At 37.2% G+C, this 14,184-nt stretch overlaps 1 protein-coding gene across 17 annotated transcripts in view; it reads right to left on the bottom strand.

The window, feature by feature from the left end:
• Nucleotides 1-14,184, bottom strand: part of DLGAP2 (DLG associated protein 2) — a 465,625-nt gene that overhangs the window by 66,979 nt on the left and 384,462 nt on the right. For all 17 annotated transcript variants that reach the window (XM_068937311.1, XM_068937314.1, XM_068937312.1 and 14 more), the window contains one exon: nt 8,525-8,736. In XM_068937311.1, coding sequence (XP_068793412.1) covers nt 8,525-8,736 — 212 coding nt within the window. The remainder of the gene's footprint in view (nt 1-8,524; nt 8,737-14,184) is intronic.

Genomic DNA, 14,184 nt, shown 5'->3' with positions numbered 1-14,184 from the left:
TTAATATTAGATGCCTAAATCTCTTTTGGAATTGGGGTATTCATGATGTTCTCCAGGGAGCTATTTCATTTTTTTTCCTTTTACTTGCTATATATGCACATTTATATGTATGCAGAAAACTATAACTAGGCAAAATGAATATAGACTACAGACCATTAGAATTCAGTAAAGCATCTGAGCATAAGCTTCATTTAAACATGTGTGTAATTCCATTAAAGTCAATAGATTTTAAGCAAATAAGGGATCTTCCCACACTGTAATGAGGACATGGATGAGACTACGCAATTTATAAAAAAAATTGGAGTGTAAGTGGGAGAAATGGAAATACATGAGATTTCTGCTTTTAACCAAAAGCACCTTATTTTTCAAATCTTTGCCTGGAGGGTTTTTTTTTTTTTTTCCACATACACTTTTTTTTCATTTATTTTTTTATAAAAAAACCAAAACAAATGAGAAAACATAGCTCCTGATCCAGCCTTACACATGAAAAGTAAAAGTAAAATATTTAGGGAAAGTAGGAATGAATAGGTACTTTAGTATAAAAACAGAAACACATTTACTATCAGATCTCAGTGCGTGTGCTTGTGCCACTGGCCTCAGTCTTACTGCATTTTCACCGCACTCCATCACATAATTGCATCTTTCTGACAAAGGGCTGTTTTATTCCCGAGAAGACTCTGCATTTTGGTTAGACCCTTTGAGTCCTCTTTTTGTACCTAATCCAAGGTAATACAATTTAGCCTTACAACATAAAGCTGGTATTCTCTAAGGCAGGGGATACGGGTTCAGTCACTCACTGGGTTTCAAAGGCTTCACACTGGTGAAAGGCAACTGCTGCTCCTAAGCAATTAAGGCACTGTGTTCTCTTACGAGCATTTCCTATTATTCTGCAAAGGAGGAAGGGATGGGGACCTTTTTCTGACCCCCATAAAAGGTGCTTCCTAGATAGCCAGATGACTAGTTGTCCTTCATCAGCATTCCCTCTTAACCCTGTGGGCTAATCTAACCCAGATCTTATTGACTGTAACAAAAAACACTATCACTGTGCCAGTGGCCCACTGATTGCCTTATTAGTTGATAAGGCTTTGTAATTAGCCCTCAAACTCTCTTCAGTAAATCTCCAATTTCACCCCTCAGAGGCTCTGAGCAGATACTACTACACTATAGGGTTGCAGAAAGCTGCTAATGAAGTGTGTAATGAGGCTTTTTAGAGTCATAAAATTGAGAAAAAAACCCAAAGATAAATAAAAAGCATATAAAAGATGAGGGTTACTTTTCCAGTGATCTTTCCCATCTCTTCTATTGAAAATATTCCTCAGGTGCCACTCCTCTGAAATGCAGATGGAGATTTAAGAATAAACTGAAGTTTACTCTTAAAAATTAAAAAAGGCTTGCATCACTGCTGTACAGCAATGGATATTATTGAAATATCACATTAATTTCTCTAGCAAGGAAGCTGTACTCAAACTCTTAATCTGTGAAGGTTTTGCAGCACCTCCCCCTTCTACACACGTGTGCGCACACACACAGTTATCTCCAGCGTGTAATATTAATATTGCGCTCTCTGTACCTAACAAGCAGTATTTCACCAGGAGAAAAGCCCACAAATTTTTCCATCACTAAAGGATATGATGTTGGCACTGTCAGGGCAAAAATGGATGAAAGAACAGAGGTTTGGTCTCATGCAGTATTTCAAAACTTCTCATTTTATTTTCACTTTCTCATGTAAGTGTGCTATTAACAGTTACAAATGGTAAGAATTTTTGTAAATGGAGATTTCTCACATGTCTTGGATGATCCTAAACTGTCTCAGACTTCCTACTGACCCAAGAGCTGACAGATAAGCTCTGGCAGATCCTGTTGCAGTTTGATCCCCTTGCTGTGTGCTTTGGCCCTTTGGCAACATTTCCATTGCTGTTACAGAGTCTGCAGAATAGAACATGTGGATATGCTTTAGGCCACAGTCCACATATTTTTTAAGTCAGGATAAGTCATTACGGCCACAGAGAGATGCTATTTTTTATTCTGAAAAGTCGAAGGCAGGGGAAGGTTAGTTTTAACTCAGATCAGCGCATTAATCTGCTTCACCATAAGCCCAGGATACGCTTCCGTCTCAATCATTTCAGGTCACGCTTATGCATATTAGCTTAAAGTACTGATTGAAGTGATTTTGCATTGAGATATCGGATTGTGAAATAGAATAGCTGAAATACCTATTGAGTTTTTCAAATGTACTATGAGCTTTGATAACATCCAGTGCAGAGGTGGTGACAGACATTTGGGGGGAATACAGCTGTTTGTACAGTGAACATGACTCAAGAGTTCGAGACATTCACTTCCATATAGAGGCCAAAACCTGCCAGAGGCTTCGATGGAGAATATATTCAAGACAAATCAAAACGTCATTGATACTGTACTGTGTTAGTCCACCAAATAATTTATATTATGACACTCTCCTCTCCAATTTGAAACACTGCCTTTTTATACTGTCTATCTGCTTACATGCCTTTCTGCCCGCTCAGTCATAAACTTAAGGTATCTGGAGTGCCAGCTGCCACAGTTAAGTCTGCCATTAGAGGATCAGGAAACAAAAGTACACCTTGCTGATGCTGTTTTTATTTTATTGTAGCTTAACCTATTTCATCTTCATGTTTGCAGCATCTAGTTTCCCATGAGTCACTTCAGAGAACAACGGAAAACTTTAGCACAACATGATTATTCATTTGCATGGGTGAAACCAGTATAGCTTCAAACAGTGTTTTGACTCTGGGCTAAATGCTACTGTTACTCCTTTTGATTCAATAGTTTTTGGAGCCTTTCATAACACTTCAAAAAGGAGATACTGATTATGGAACTCGCTATTTGTACAGGGCTATCCTCTTCATTTACATAAGCTGTATATGATCTTCTGAACACAGGAAGCATCAAATAACAGAAACATTGTCTTCAGTAATAGTTAGAAATTTTGTTCCGTTACCTAGCCCCAAATTCTCCATTTTATTTTCAGCTTTCTTTTCAGGATCACAGCATATCTGGCAGCTTTGCTCAGCTTTGAGCTGTTTGTCACAAATACAGAGAAATGACATTCAATCAAGACAGTGCCTTGCACATAACTTTACTAGGTTGGAGCGATACCCTTACAGATCACGTGAGTCAGTCTCTCTTCCAGGCTATTTTCACCTTTACTGCAAATGAAAGCACCTACCAGCTCTGACACAGTACAGCTGCATCCCTCAGCAGCAGAAAACAATGGACTGAATCGAAAAGATTCACCTCTGAAAGACCTATATCTGTTTATAGCATCCTGAATCTGACATCCAAAGGTTTTGTGTGTCTAATCATAAAACAAACTCTAGGTGATCCTGCTTGAGCAGTGAGATTGGACTAGATGATCTCCAGAGGCCCCTTCCAACCTCAACCATTTTGTGATTCTGTGAAAAAAGTTTTATTTTTTTTTTTATCCCCTGACAACTGGGAATCAAGATAATTTCCACAATAAATGGGAGTGCTGGCACTATCCCAGGAAAAAGTTGGATTGGAAGCAGATCCAAATATCTGTCCTGTCTCCCCAACAGCAAGCTTTATTGTATTATGTTTCACTCAAATGCAATTTTATAATAATAGATTACACTGGTCTTTTACCTGATGTTATAATAGTAAGTAGTGCAACATCCTACTTTTTATTCTTTTGAAATAACATTCACAAATAAAGAATTAAAGTATAATCATCTTCAGAGACTAAAATGTATATATCTAGATGAAAAATCCACCAAAATTTGAGTTACTTAAGCTGTATCTGTACTCAGAAATAATCCAGGTCCATTCTCTGACCATTTGGCTGACTGACCTGCACAGAATTATTCCCTATGGATAGGGTGGCTGCAGCTAAACAGGCTAATCTCTGAAACACATCTGGCATTACCTAGCTAAGAGCCTGCTAGTCTAGGCTGACAGCAGCTCAGGGATCATGCTAGCTGGGCTAATGGTTTCACAGATGTGGAGATCAGATGTCAGCATTTGGGTCCATGCCCTCCTGCCACCATTTGCGAAAAATAGCAGCAGTCAGACCTGGTACTTCTTTTTTATTTCTACTTGCAGTAAAACATACTCCCTTCTAATAGTTACTTGAAAGAAATAATTATTTCAGGCGTTTAATGGTTCTGTTAAATCAGTTACATTTATCTATTTGTATGTTGTTAAATACAATTATTCATTCAAATATGAATATGCATGTTTATTATGAATTTTTAATGTTCAGTTTGCTGAAGAAGAATTTTTGAACAACACGAAACAAAAAATAGAAGCCATTTGCTTTTTTCAAAATAGGAACAGTTTAAATTGAAAAAAACAACTCTAAGCAAAGGTGGCTGAAAAATTCAGGGGAGAGGCATAGAACATATTAAAGGTTTGTTGAATGTTAAATGAAGCCTTTTTTAACTGTCATTCTATCGTATTCAAGATTGTGATAGAAAATTATGCTTATTCTCGTGAAACCCATGTACCCATGCGTTGCAGCCTATGCATCTTTTTATAACACTGAAAAAAATCAGTATTTGTATTATAGGTTTACTGATGCTCTTTCAGAACTCAGTTCTGAGCTGTACTGTCCATTCATGCAGAGGACTAAGGGAGTATAAGCACCATTTTATTTCTGTATATTAGCTCTCTCCATCCTGATAAACAAGCTAAAAAGCCAGCTAATGCAGCTGACATCTTGAATTATGTAATTTCTCATAATACATGCCAGAAATGCTATTCAGTCCTGCTGTACATGCAGGAATGCTGTTCAAAACCTTAGCTTCTGGCTCAGCAGCATGATCAGCAGTACAAAGGGTACTCAGCATGTAACGGGTATTACTGACCTTTGCGGGAGGAGGATGGAAAACTCCATAACTCTTTGCTGTATCCTTCATACAAATCTGCCAGACATAAAAGGCAACCACAGTGGCAGCGAAACAGAGAGGTACTGGGACGAGATGGCTTGTGGTGAAAGCTAGGTTTAGGACCAGCACTTTGAATTTTTTTGAAAAAAAAAATGTCTGTCTTCTGGCCCAAAGTGATACATAATGACAAGGGCTGTTGGAATTTGCAGATTTTTGTAGAAAAGACATATAAGAACCAGAATACTTGTAACACTTCTGTCTGAAGTTCACTGGAAATTGTGTGTATGTCAGGCTGGCAGATTCAATGTACTATCCCTGAATTTAAAAGCAGAACCAGGATTTAAAAGCTACGTGTCAGCAGCAGTCTGGCTGCTCAATTATCTACGCAGTGTTTATGACAAATCCTCGACAGAGCCCTTAATAATATTCCACAATATTACAACAAACTTCCTTCTGTTCTGGCTGCAGTTAGTGGCAGCTATGCTGTTGAATCCTTCGGGACCATGAACATGCACAGCTGTCAACCCTACTATATTGTATCAGCGTTGCACTGGTGTTCTTGACAAATATACTTTGAACAGCACATTTGCAATACATGGAAAACTGGCAGAAGACATGTCATGTAATATTGACTTACTAACCTGCCTTCAGCATTTAACAGATCAGAATAACTTTCCATTTGGAATATATACTTCGTTTAAATATGTATGGCTCTAGATCCCAAGTAGATCTGTTCATAGTCTTGCGGGGGTCTAGGGTAGGTGTTGGGAGCTGTCACTCACACCAAATCACACTTACTAGAAAATCTGTACTGTTACCTACCTGAGCTTGGTGCAGGGCCCTACTGAGGCCTATGACAAAGAATAAAACAAAATACATTTTATTCGGTCCAAATACTTACACAGTTAAACTGTCTCCAAATAAACATTTTAGACTCTCTTACTACTGAAGAAGCTCATGGATTTGGTGATAACTCACACTGTTTTGGTTACTGGATGAACTGCCTTGTTAGACTGCTACACCATCTCCTGCTACGTCCATCCCTGACAGCCTATCTGTGTCTCCATTTTGTCTAGGGCTGGATTCCAGAATTCAGCTGCTGTCTGACAAACCATCTGCCCACCCTCAGATCTAGTAGATCCGTTGTCTTGTCACCTGTAAAAGGCATACCTTATATCTGTTGAAAGGGCAACCAATATCAATATGCAGTTTTACTGATACAGGAGTGCCAGCTTTAACACAAAGTAGAAATTATTTTGTCAACAGGCGCAAAGCGTGCAATAAGATTTAAAACTGCAGAGGTATGCTCAAATGGATGCTTGGCATTTCTCTTTAGTCGCTACTTAACGTTGCTGTCCCCTGATACTTTGAGATCTAACTGATGACGTGCTCGCTACTCTTCTTGGACTCAGCAGCTCCATCTATATAAATACATTAACCAGTGCCAGGGCCTGTTCTTATGGCTTTGAAGCCAACTAGCACTGCCTGGGCGTATCCATAATGTTAAACTCTTTACCCTCCAAAACAGGGAGGCTCCATCCAAACTGCCTTTTAAGGAATGATCCTTGGCCTATACCAACACCCAGAACATGCCCACGCACTCCTGGGACACCACTAGTTGACCTAGACAAACTTGCTGGGGACCATTCCAAAAGCTTGACCAGGTACATGGCCACATTTCAGTATTTCAGGCCTGTGCTCTGGTAGTGTTGAATTTACCAACTGGTTGATATGTGAAAGCCTGAGAGAGCTGACTACTCCCCTTTTCTCATGCCCCTCAGATGGGCCACTCTTAACAAGCCACAGATTTTAGATTGCTCTCCCCTAGCATGCTTTATCCCACAAGGATAACTGCCATTTTGCAGGACCAGGCAGGACAATAGCAAAGGTGGCATTGACTCCTCAGCAAATAATTGGTGAGAGAGAGAAGCACTAAATATCTTGTTGAGGTTCTGTTATAAAGCAATAGCCTTGTCCCTGATTTCTAGCTGCTTTCACAGTCAATTTGCAAGAAAATCCTGGACTGAAGAATTCACAAAACATACCTCCACCATCGCTGAGAAGTCACACATTCCTCATCCTGAAGGACCTTTATAGTTCCACAGACAAACACTTACGAGCTGAAAATTCAGCTCCTTCTCTGTTTCCTTAGTACTTTCACAAATTCATACTGAACCAGTTAATGTAGCCAGACATGCCTTAAACCAAAAAATCAGCTCAGACACAACAACTGAAGCTACTACAAATGTGAATGTTGCCTCCAACCACTGTCTTTATGAGCTGGTCTTTGCACTGGAAATTAGTTCTCTCACCAGCTATGGAGTTGACAACAATACTTATATTCTAGGCCATAGTTTTATCTTTTGAACTAATTTTATAGCAAATACTTTATATTCACATAGAACTCAATTCGGTTGCCTAAACATTCATTTTTGGCATCATCTGAGATGTTGCAAGGTGTCCTGTCTGGATTTTAGTTGCCAATAGAGAGGAGAGACCCATCAGCCTTGTTTCCTGATGTCTTGAAATCAAGATTTCAGCATCTTCAGCATCTCATGGAACAGATGCCTATGAACATGCATGAACAATGTTCATGCATTGGAGTTCAGCCTACAGAGTTGCATGAGCAAGCTAGACAAAACAACATAGTTAACTGTTCTCTTCAGTAATAATGAAAATTTTCCTTCAAGTTTGTGAGCTAAATAATTCAATTTAATTAAGTCAAAGGGATTTTTATCTAAGGTTTCTGTTTTGCTTTGTTTTGTTTTATGAAAGGGTGAGTCACTATGGCACACTATGCATGGTATTACCCACAGAACAATAAGCAAACGCTGATCAAAAGTTTCACTCTTAATTTCTTCATTTTATGTATTTCTCCCAGGCAAAAAGATCAATTTTCTAAGCTGTGAGAAACATCCAGTCACATTAATAGAAGCTGAAGATTTGAAACCAGGCTACCACTTTGAAATTGTCTGAAGAAATATACTTACAGTTCTGTTATAAAGAGGTATATTCAAAGGATAAAAAGGAGGGGGAAATAAAGATCTATTGGAAAACATACATAACTATGCACTTTCCTATAATTTTAAAATATGTGTTAGTTATTTAATAAATCATATTGTAGCTGTTATGAATACACAAAAATCAAATATAGCCCTCCACAATGTGTTTACATGAGTATGATATAGTATAGCTGGTACATAGGGAAAGTCTCATACTAACAAATACAGTATAAGATATCACATATATGATACAATTACATATTTACTATATTTAGTGTAAAAAAGTATATATTTTCTCTTTTAGAGAAAGGTATGAAATAACAAAGGATTACAATACCAAAAAATCCTTCTAGAGAAGTAATACTGTTAAAGTTTTGATGCAAAGATGGATATATTTCCTCTAGTAAACAAAACAAACTTTCTTAAGTAGCACGTTTGTTACAGGGACAGAAGATAGTAATTATTCATCCACTAATCAAGCTAATTTAAAATGAAATGATGAGACACCTAAGTTAACTTTTTAATTACAGTATCATATTTTCTTATGGGTACTGATCACTATCAAAAAGACACACAAAAAATTGGCATAAGTCATTGCAGCCTTCAGTAAGACATGCAATATGGTGTAGAGAAGCTTACTTTTGATGATCTCCCAGTGGTCTCTGTCCAATGGATTTTAATAATGACTCTGGTCGAACTGCTACTTTTGGTGATGTCTTGGGGCTAGTATCAGAATCTCCACTTTCTTCATCTCCCATGGCCTTAATATAGCTCCCACTTCTCATTCTTCTGCAGGGAATTTCTTCATCTTTTCCACCAGCAGGGTATCCTCCCCATTCATCCTGAGGCACCTAATGGAGAACATTAAGCACATACGGAAAATGTGTGTTACTCTTTTCAAATATTTAAATACTTCCTTCAGTTTTTTATTTTACAAGGACAAATTATGTGGGGTTTTTTTTGTATTTCAGAAACAAAGCACTTAGAAAAACATTTCTAAGGTCCCCAAATGATCTGGAAATCTTAATTGCAGTTTTAGGAGCAGATTATAAATGTTAGACCCTAAAGAACAATCAAGTCACTGCTTGTCAGCTGCACTGCAGTAACAATTTGTATACATGCTCTAAATTGCAGGAAATGGCTTGGCTTAACCTCTGTTAAAAGCTTGCACACAGATTTTAAGCTAATGAACAGTAAGTTGATCAGGTGTTTCAGCTGTGATTTTGGCATAAATGGATGGACTTCTGAGTTAGGGCAAACTTCTATGAAAAAAGGCAAATGTGGCAATTTGTCTTTGTTTCTTATTTAGAAACAGTAAAATAGTCCATAGATGCTGTAATGTATCAGGAATGTAGTCAGTTAATTATTAATACTGTATAGCTGAGGCTGTTTTCATACAGTTGAGGTGGTTTTTCAAATAGTAAGTCTAGTGGCCAGACAACCCATAGCTGGTGGATATCTGTCGGTACCACAAATTGGCAGAGAACTGAGTAGGAGTAAAATTTCCAATCCAGAGTAAAATCAGCCTTGTTTTAAGACTCCTGGGGAAACTCTCAGCAAGCCTGTGTCTGTCAATTTTGCAGATTCTTTGCTTTTTGTTTAATCTTCCAGGGTGCTAAAACCTCTGTTCCTAATCCAGAAATGCACTTAAGCCTTTTCTTAAAGTGTGTAGGCAGCTCACTGAAATCCATTATAATGACTCATGGTTAAAAAGAAGGATGTGATTAAATGCTTTGGTGGACCAGGGTTGATGCACTCGGCAGCATCAAGTTCTTTATCATTATGCTGATGCATAATGACTTAAAATATATTACACAGAACAATGACATTATTTACCAATATACTATAAATCAGGACTTCAAGTTAAGCATATATTAAGGAGTTTCTGCAAAGAAGCATGTTAAATCAAGACTTTAAGTCAAACATATTTGAGGCTTTCTACAAACAGAGTTCTGTGAGGAACTGAGGGAAATGCTCCCATTGATTTAATCAGGCTTGGAGGCTAGATTTAAATTACTCTCACTGTCACATTCTTCCTGTCATCTCTACTGCCCTTATAAGATACATGAATTAGCCATGCCCCAGGTGAACGACATGGTGCTCTGAGTTCCAAAAAGGGATCAAGGTGGAAATGAAATGTTAAAGAGGGGGAGGAGAGAAACAAGTAGAGAGAGAGATACTGAATTAAAGGAACAAACTCGGCAGAGAAAAAGAGACACTGAAGATGAAGTCAGATAAGAAGAGTTAAAGCAGTTTAGAAAAATGTTGGAAAGAAATATCTCAGAGAAAAAATTGTGAATTATATTATTATATAAAGTAATAGGACTGAGTATGAATCTAAATGACATATGGTTTAGATCATGCAAAGAAACAAACCTTTAACATTATTCTGCTTTGGATGGTGACTGGAAAGGGAACATGAAATATATTCCCAAACTTGAAGCCTCTAAATGTGATATATCATCCTCACTTCTTCCCAAAACCCACTATGTATGAAATTTACGTCGGAGGAAGGATTTCTGAGATTCTAGGAGAACTAAAAAATATCTATATGTAACAATAGTTGTAATAGCTAGACTCGTATAATATACAAAATATATTTTCTTAAGCTGTATTACTCACAGCTGGCAATACTGTTAACCGTGAAAATCTGAATTAGAGTGTTATATTAAGAAAAATTAATCAATACTATACAAACATGGTCTCACTTTTAAATCTTCTTTATTACTTGGATGTGAGCATAGCTAAAAACAAGAATCAAATGCTGAAAAAGCATTTATTAGTATATAGATGGGCTCACTGCAAGCTACATAGTTCAATTTTCTGTATTGAAAATGAATTATTACATTCATTCTGCATATTCTTTTTCAAAAACCTATAGCTTTTTCAAAGAAAGATGATTTTGGGCTTGAAATTTCTCTCTTTCATTTTAGCTCAAAGATAATTACATAGAGAATTTGAAAAGATATTGATCAATAACTTTTCATTTACTCAAATACAAAAAAACTTAGTTTCTTAACTTTCTTTTCTCTGAAATTCCATGTTCAAGTAGCTAAATAATGATTGGCTCTTAAGTAAGTAAACACGGGCTTATTTGTCACTTGAACTTGAAATATTATTTTTAAAGATAGGAATTACTGATTTTCATAATAAAGTATCTAAAACATAAAAGTTTTTTTTACTGTGATAAAGAGGTTCATGAGAACAAATTTTCCAGTTATATACATCACTGTTTTTATTAATTGAACTTATTTCAATTCATAAGTTACATGAATTCCCAAGAAAGCTAAAAAATAAATAAGCCCCACTCCACATAAATGCACCAAGAATCCTTTTATCTTTTTTCTAATCAGAGTAACTTGTTGACAGTCATAAAAGCCTTTATGATTGAAAAAAGGTATTTACAATAAAAATATGCATAACTTTGTTAACCTCGAGCTATTCAAAGGAGCAGAACACAATGAACACAGGAAAATGGTTCTGTAGCCTAGCACTGAAATTTCAGAATGTTTTCTCTCAGAAGGTTTTATGCAGGACCTAGGAAAACGCTCTAATGTCTTTCTACTGTCTTCAGAAGACCACTGTATTTTTTTTTTCCTCATGGATTAAGAATAACAGCAAAATTTGAGTTCCAGTTCAGTCAGCACTGGCTCATCATTTACTTTAGCTGATAGGTGAAATGCTTAGAAAAATCTTTTTTTTTCAAATTCAGACTATCTCAGATCCCAATATAGCCTTAAAGAAAAGCAAAAGGGTATAACAGTGCACAGATTTTTCTTTATTTGGAAATATTAACAAAAATATTTTACTGGAAGTGTGAGGGTCATTAAATGTATATATCTCAAAACATGAAAAGGGCTTTACAGATTGCAGAAATGCTTTCTTACAGTAGTTAGCAGTCTCTGAAATTCCCATCTGCAGGGTTTGCAGCTGCTAATTGGGACTAATTACCCTAATTACCTACTTGCGTATAGTGATGAGTGCTGATATTTATAATTTCTAAAAAAGCCTTCCTCCTGTTCTACATGTTAACATGAATCCTTGTATACGCAGTTTTTATCCACAGAGGAGTTAGACTGCATATTACCATATGAATCTGCTTTTGTAAGAACAACGAGCTGACAAGGTCTAGATCTTTTCATTCAATTTTATCATCAGCTGCTGATTTGGTATAACTACTACAGAAATGATGAATCTCTTCACAAATTTAATACATTATTGCTGTGAAAAGCATCAGCAGGTTCAGGAAATTTGGGATCTCTTAATTGTTCTGGTACTTTTAAAAATTGTCCTGGTACTCATTCACTTTGATATATTTGATTAGTTACTTAGTGGCAAATTTAATATATCACCTAGTACCTAAAAGGTAGCTTACTATATTTTATGCAGCTGATCCCTGGACTGAACTCCAGAGCCTTAGGTAGGCTTACCATAAAAGGCATTAAGGAGAGCTAGCTCCTTCAGCATATGATCCAAAAGGATCATAGGTTTCCTAGGAGCAGAGTCTCATGTATGTCTAACAGTGAATTTAATTACTTAAATGATAGTACAGCAAAGTAACAGCTTGAGCTGAGTGCTTCCGGGGAGGGACCCCAAATAAAGAAATTTTGGGGTAATTATACTCCTTACAGTCAAATTTCCCCACCTGCCCATTATAGTCTCTTCCTGTCTATTGAGTCGATGGTCTCTTTCCTTTTGATTAGTTTACGTCTACATCCTGGGACAGTTGCTATGTTCCAGCTTCATAGCGCCTTATCTTATCCGAAGGTTAACCATTACCTCTGACCGTTGTGTGCTGTAGCTTTGAGGGCTGGTTCTAGCTGGTTTTGCAGTCTCAGCCTCAGCAAAGTCTTTCGAGCTCATTTACAGTTCAGTCCTGCAGCCTGGAGGCTTCATCTACTTTAGGCACTAGAGCTAAGCTGGGCTATAACTAAATTAGCTCCCTTTTCTAACAGGGAGAAGGGGGATGAATTCACATCACCAAATCTGAGGAACAAACTCGGGGTTATGGACTTGCTGAGGTTGGAAGGGACTCTGGAGGTCTCTAGTCCAGACTCTTGCTCAAGCAGGGAGGTCTCTATCCAGCCTCTTGCTTCAGCAGGTTGCCCAAGGCCAAATCTGGCTGGGTTTTGAATGTCTCCAAAGATGGAGACTCCTCTCTGGGCAACTTGTTTCAGGTAAATGCTAATGCTAAAAGAATTTGTCATTATATCTAATCAGACATAGATAATCTAGGCGCCCATTTAGGCAGTAGTGTTAGATATTTAAAGTTTAGCCGTATGAATACCCAACCTATCTAAAAAATAATTGTGTCAAAACCAGAAGAACCAATGAAATTTTCATTTTTCTGCACCTAGATTACCGATCACTCAAGTTTTTTTATCTCAATTTAGGATTTAGCCAAAGAAGTCAATCCAGCAACTGCTACTGGCATTTCAAAACAGGTCTGCTCCTGTTGCTCCACCTGCTTCTATGGCATTTGTTCCAAACTCCCAGAATTTCAAAGATGTTCCACCACTAAAATGCTGATCTGCTTAAAATCTGGCATCTCACTTTACTAGCTAAATTGAAGCACTTCAAAATATACAGCTTTAGTGAGGGAGCTGACTATCACTTCTTCATATTTCTCATTCTCAAAGGTTAAAATGAGTATTACCTACCTCATAGGACTCCTATGAAATTTAATTAGCACGTAGATGTAAAATGCACTGAAATATTCATTATCACCTAAATCTTATTTTATTAATATAATATTCACATTTTACCAGAAGCCAAAGCTGTCTGTGCATGACATTAGACTGCGGATATGAAGAAGGACAAGGTATGAAATGCTGCATAGTAGATAGAAGATTGTTGTAATTTTATGCTTTCTCCGCCTGGAAGAGAAGATGACCCAAAAAAGGAGGACAAAATCTGAAATGTAGATAAGAGATTTTTCCTTAAATCAGGTCTTCTGCAAGGAGCCTCAGAAGAGAAGCCCTTGTGCACAGCCATAAGTAGATGAAAACAGCTGACAATCTTGCAAGGAAGATAACAATGATTTTTAGCAGGGTAGAAATAGTCCTTGATATTATAGTGCGAAGCGGAAGCTGGATGTCCTTTGTTTTCAAAAATGTTGTTGAAGAAGGGTGAGAGTGGAATTCTGACCTGTTAGTAGAATTTTCCTCTGAAGTTAAAGAAGACTATGTTGCAATCTTTCTCCCAGAGTTCCTTCTGGAGTGGAGGTAGCCTTATCCAAATCCAAAGAAACCACATAAGTTATAGGCTATTGAATTAAATGGGTGAGGAGAAGTAGAAAG

Source organism: Struthio camelus, chromosome 3 (assembly GCF_040807025.1).
Source record: "Struthio camelus isolate bStrCam1 chromosome 3, bStrCam1.hap1, whole genome shotgun sequence".
In the NCBI taxonomy this organism is placed as follows: domain Eukaryota; kingdom Metazoa; phylum Chordata; class Aves; order Struthioniformes; family Struthionidae; genus Struthio; species Struthio camelus.
This window is presented reverse-complemented; position numbering and strand designations above follow the sequence as displayed.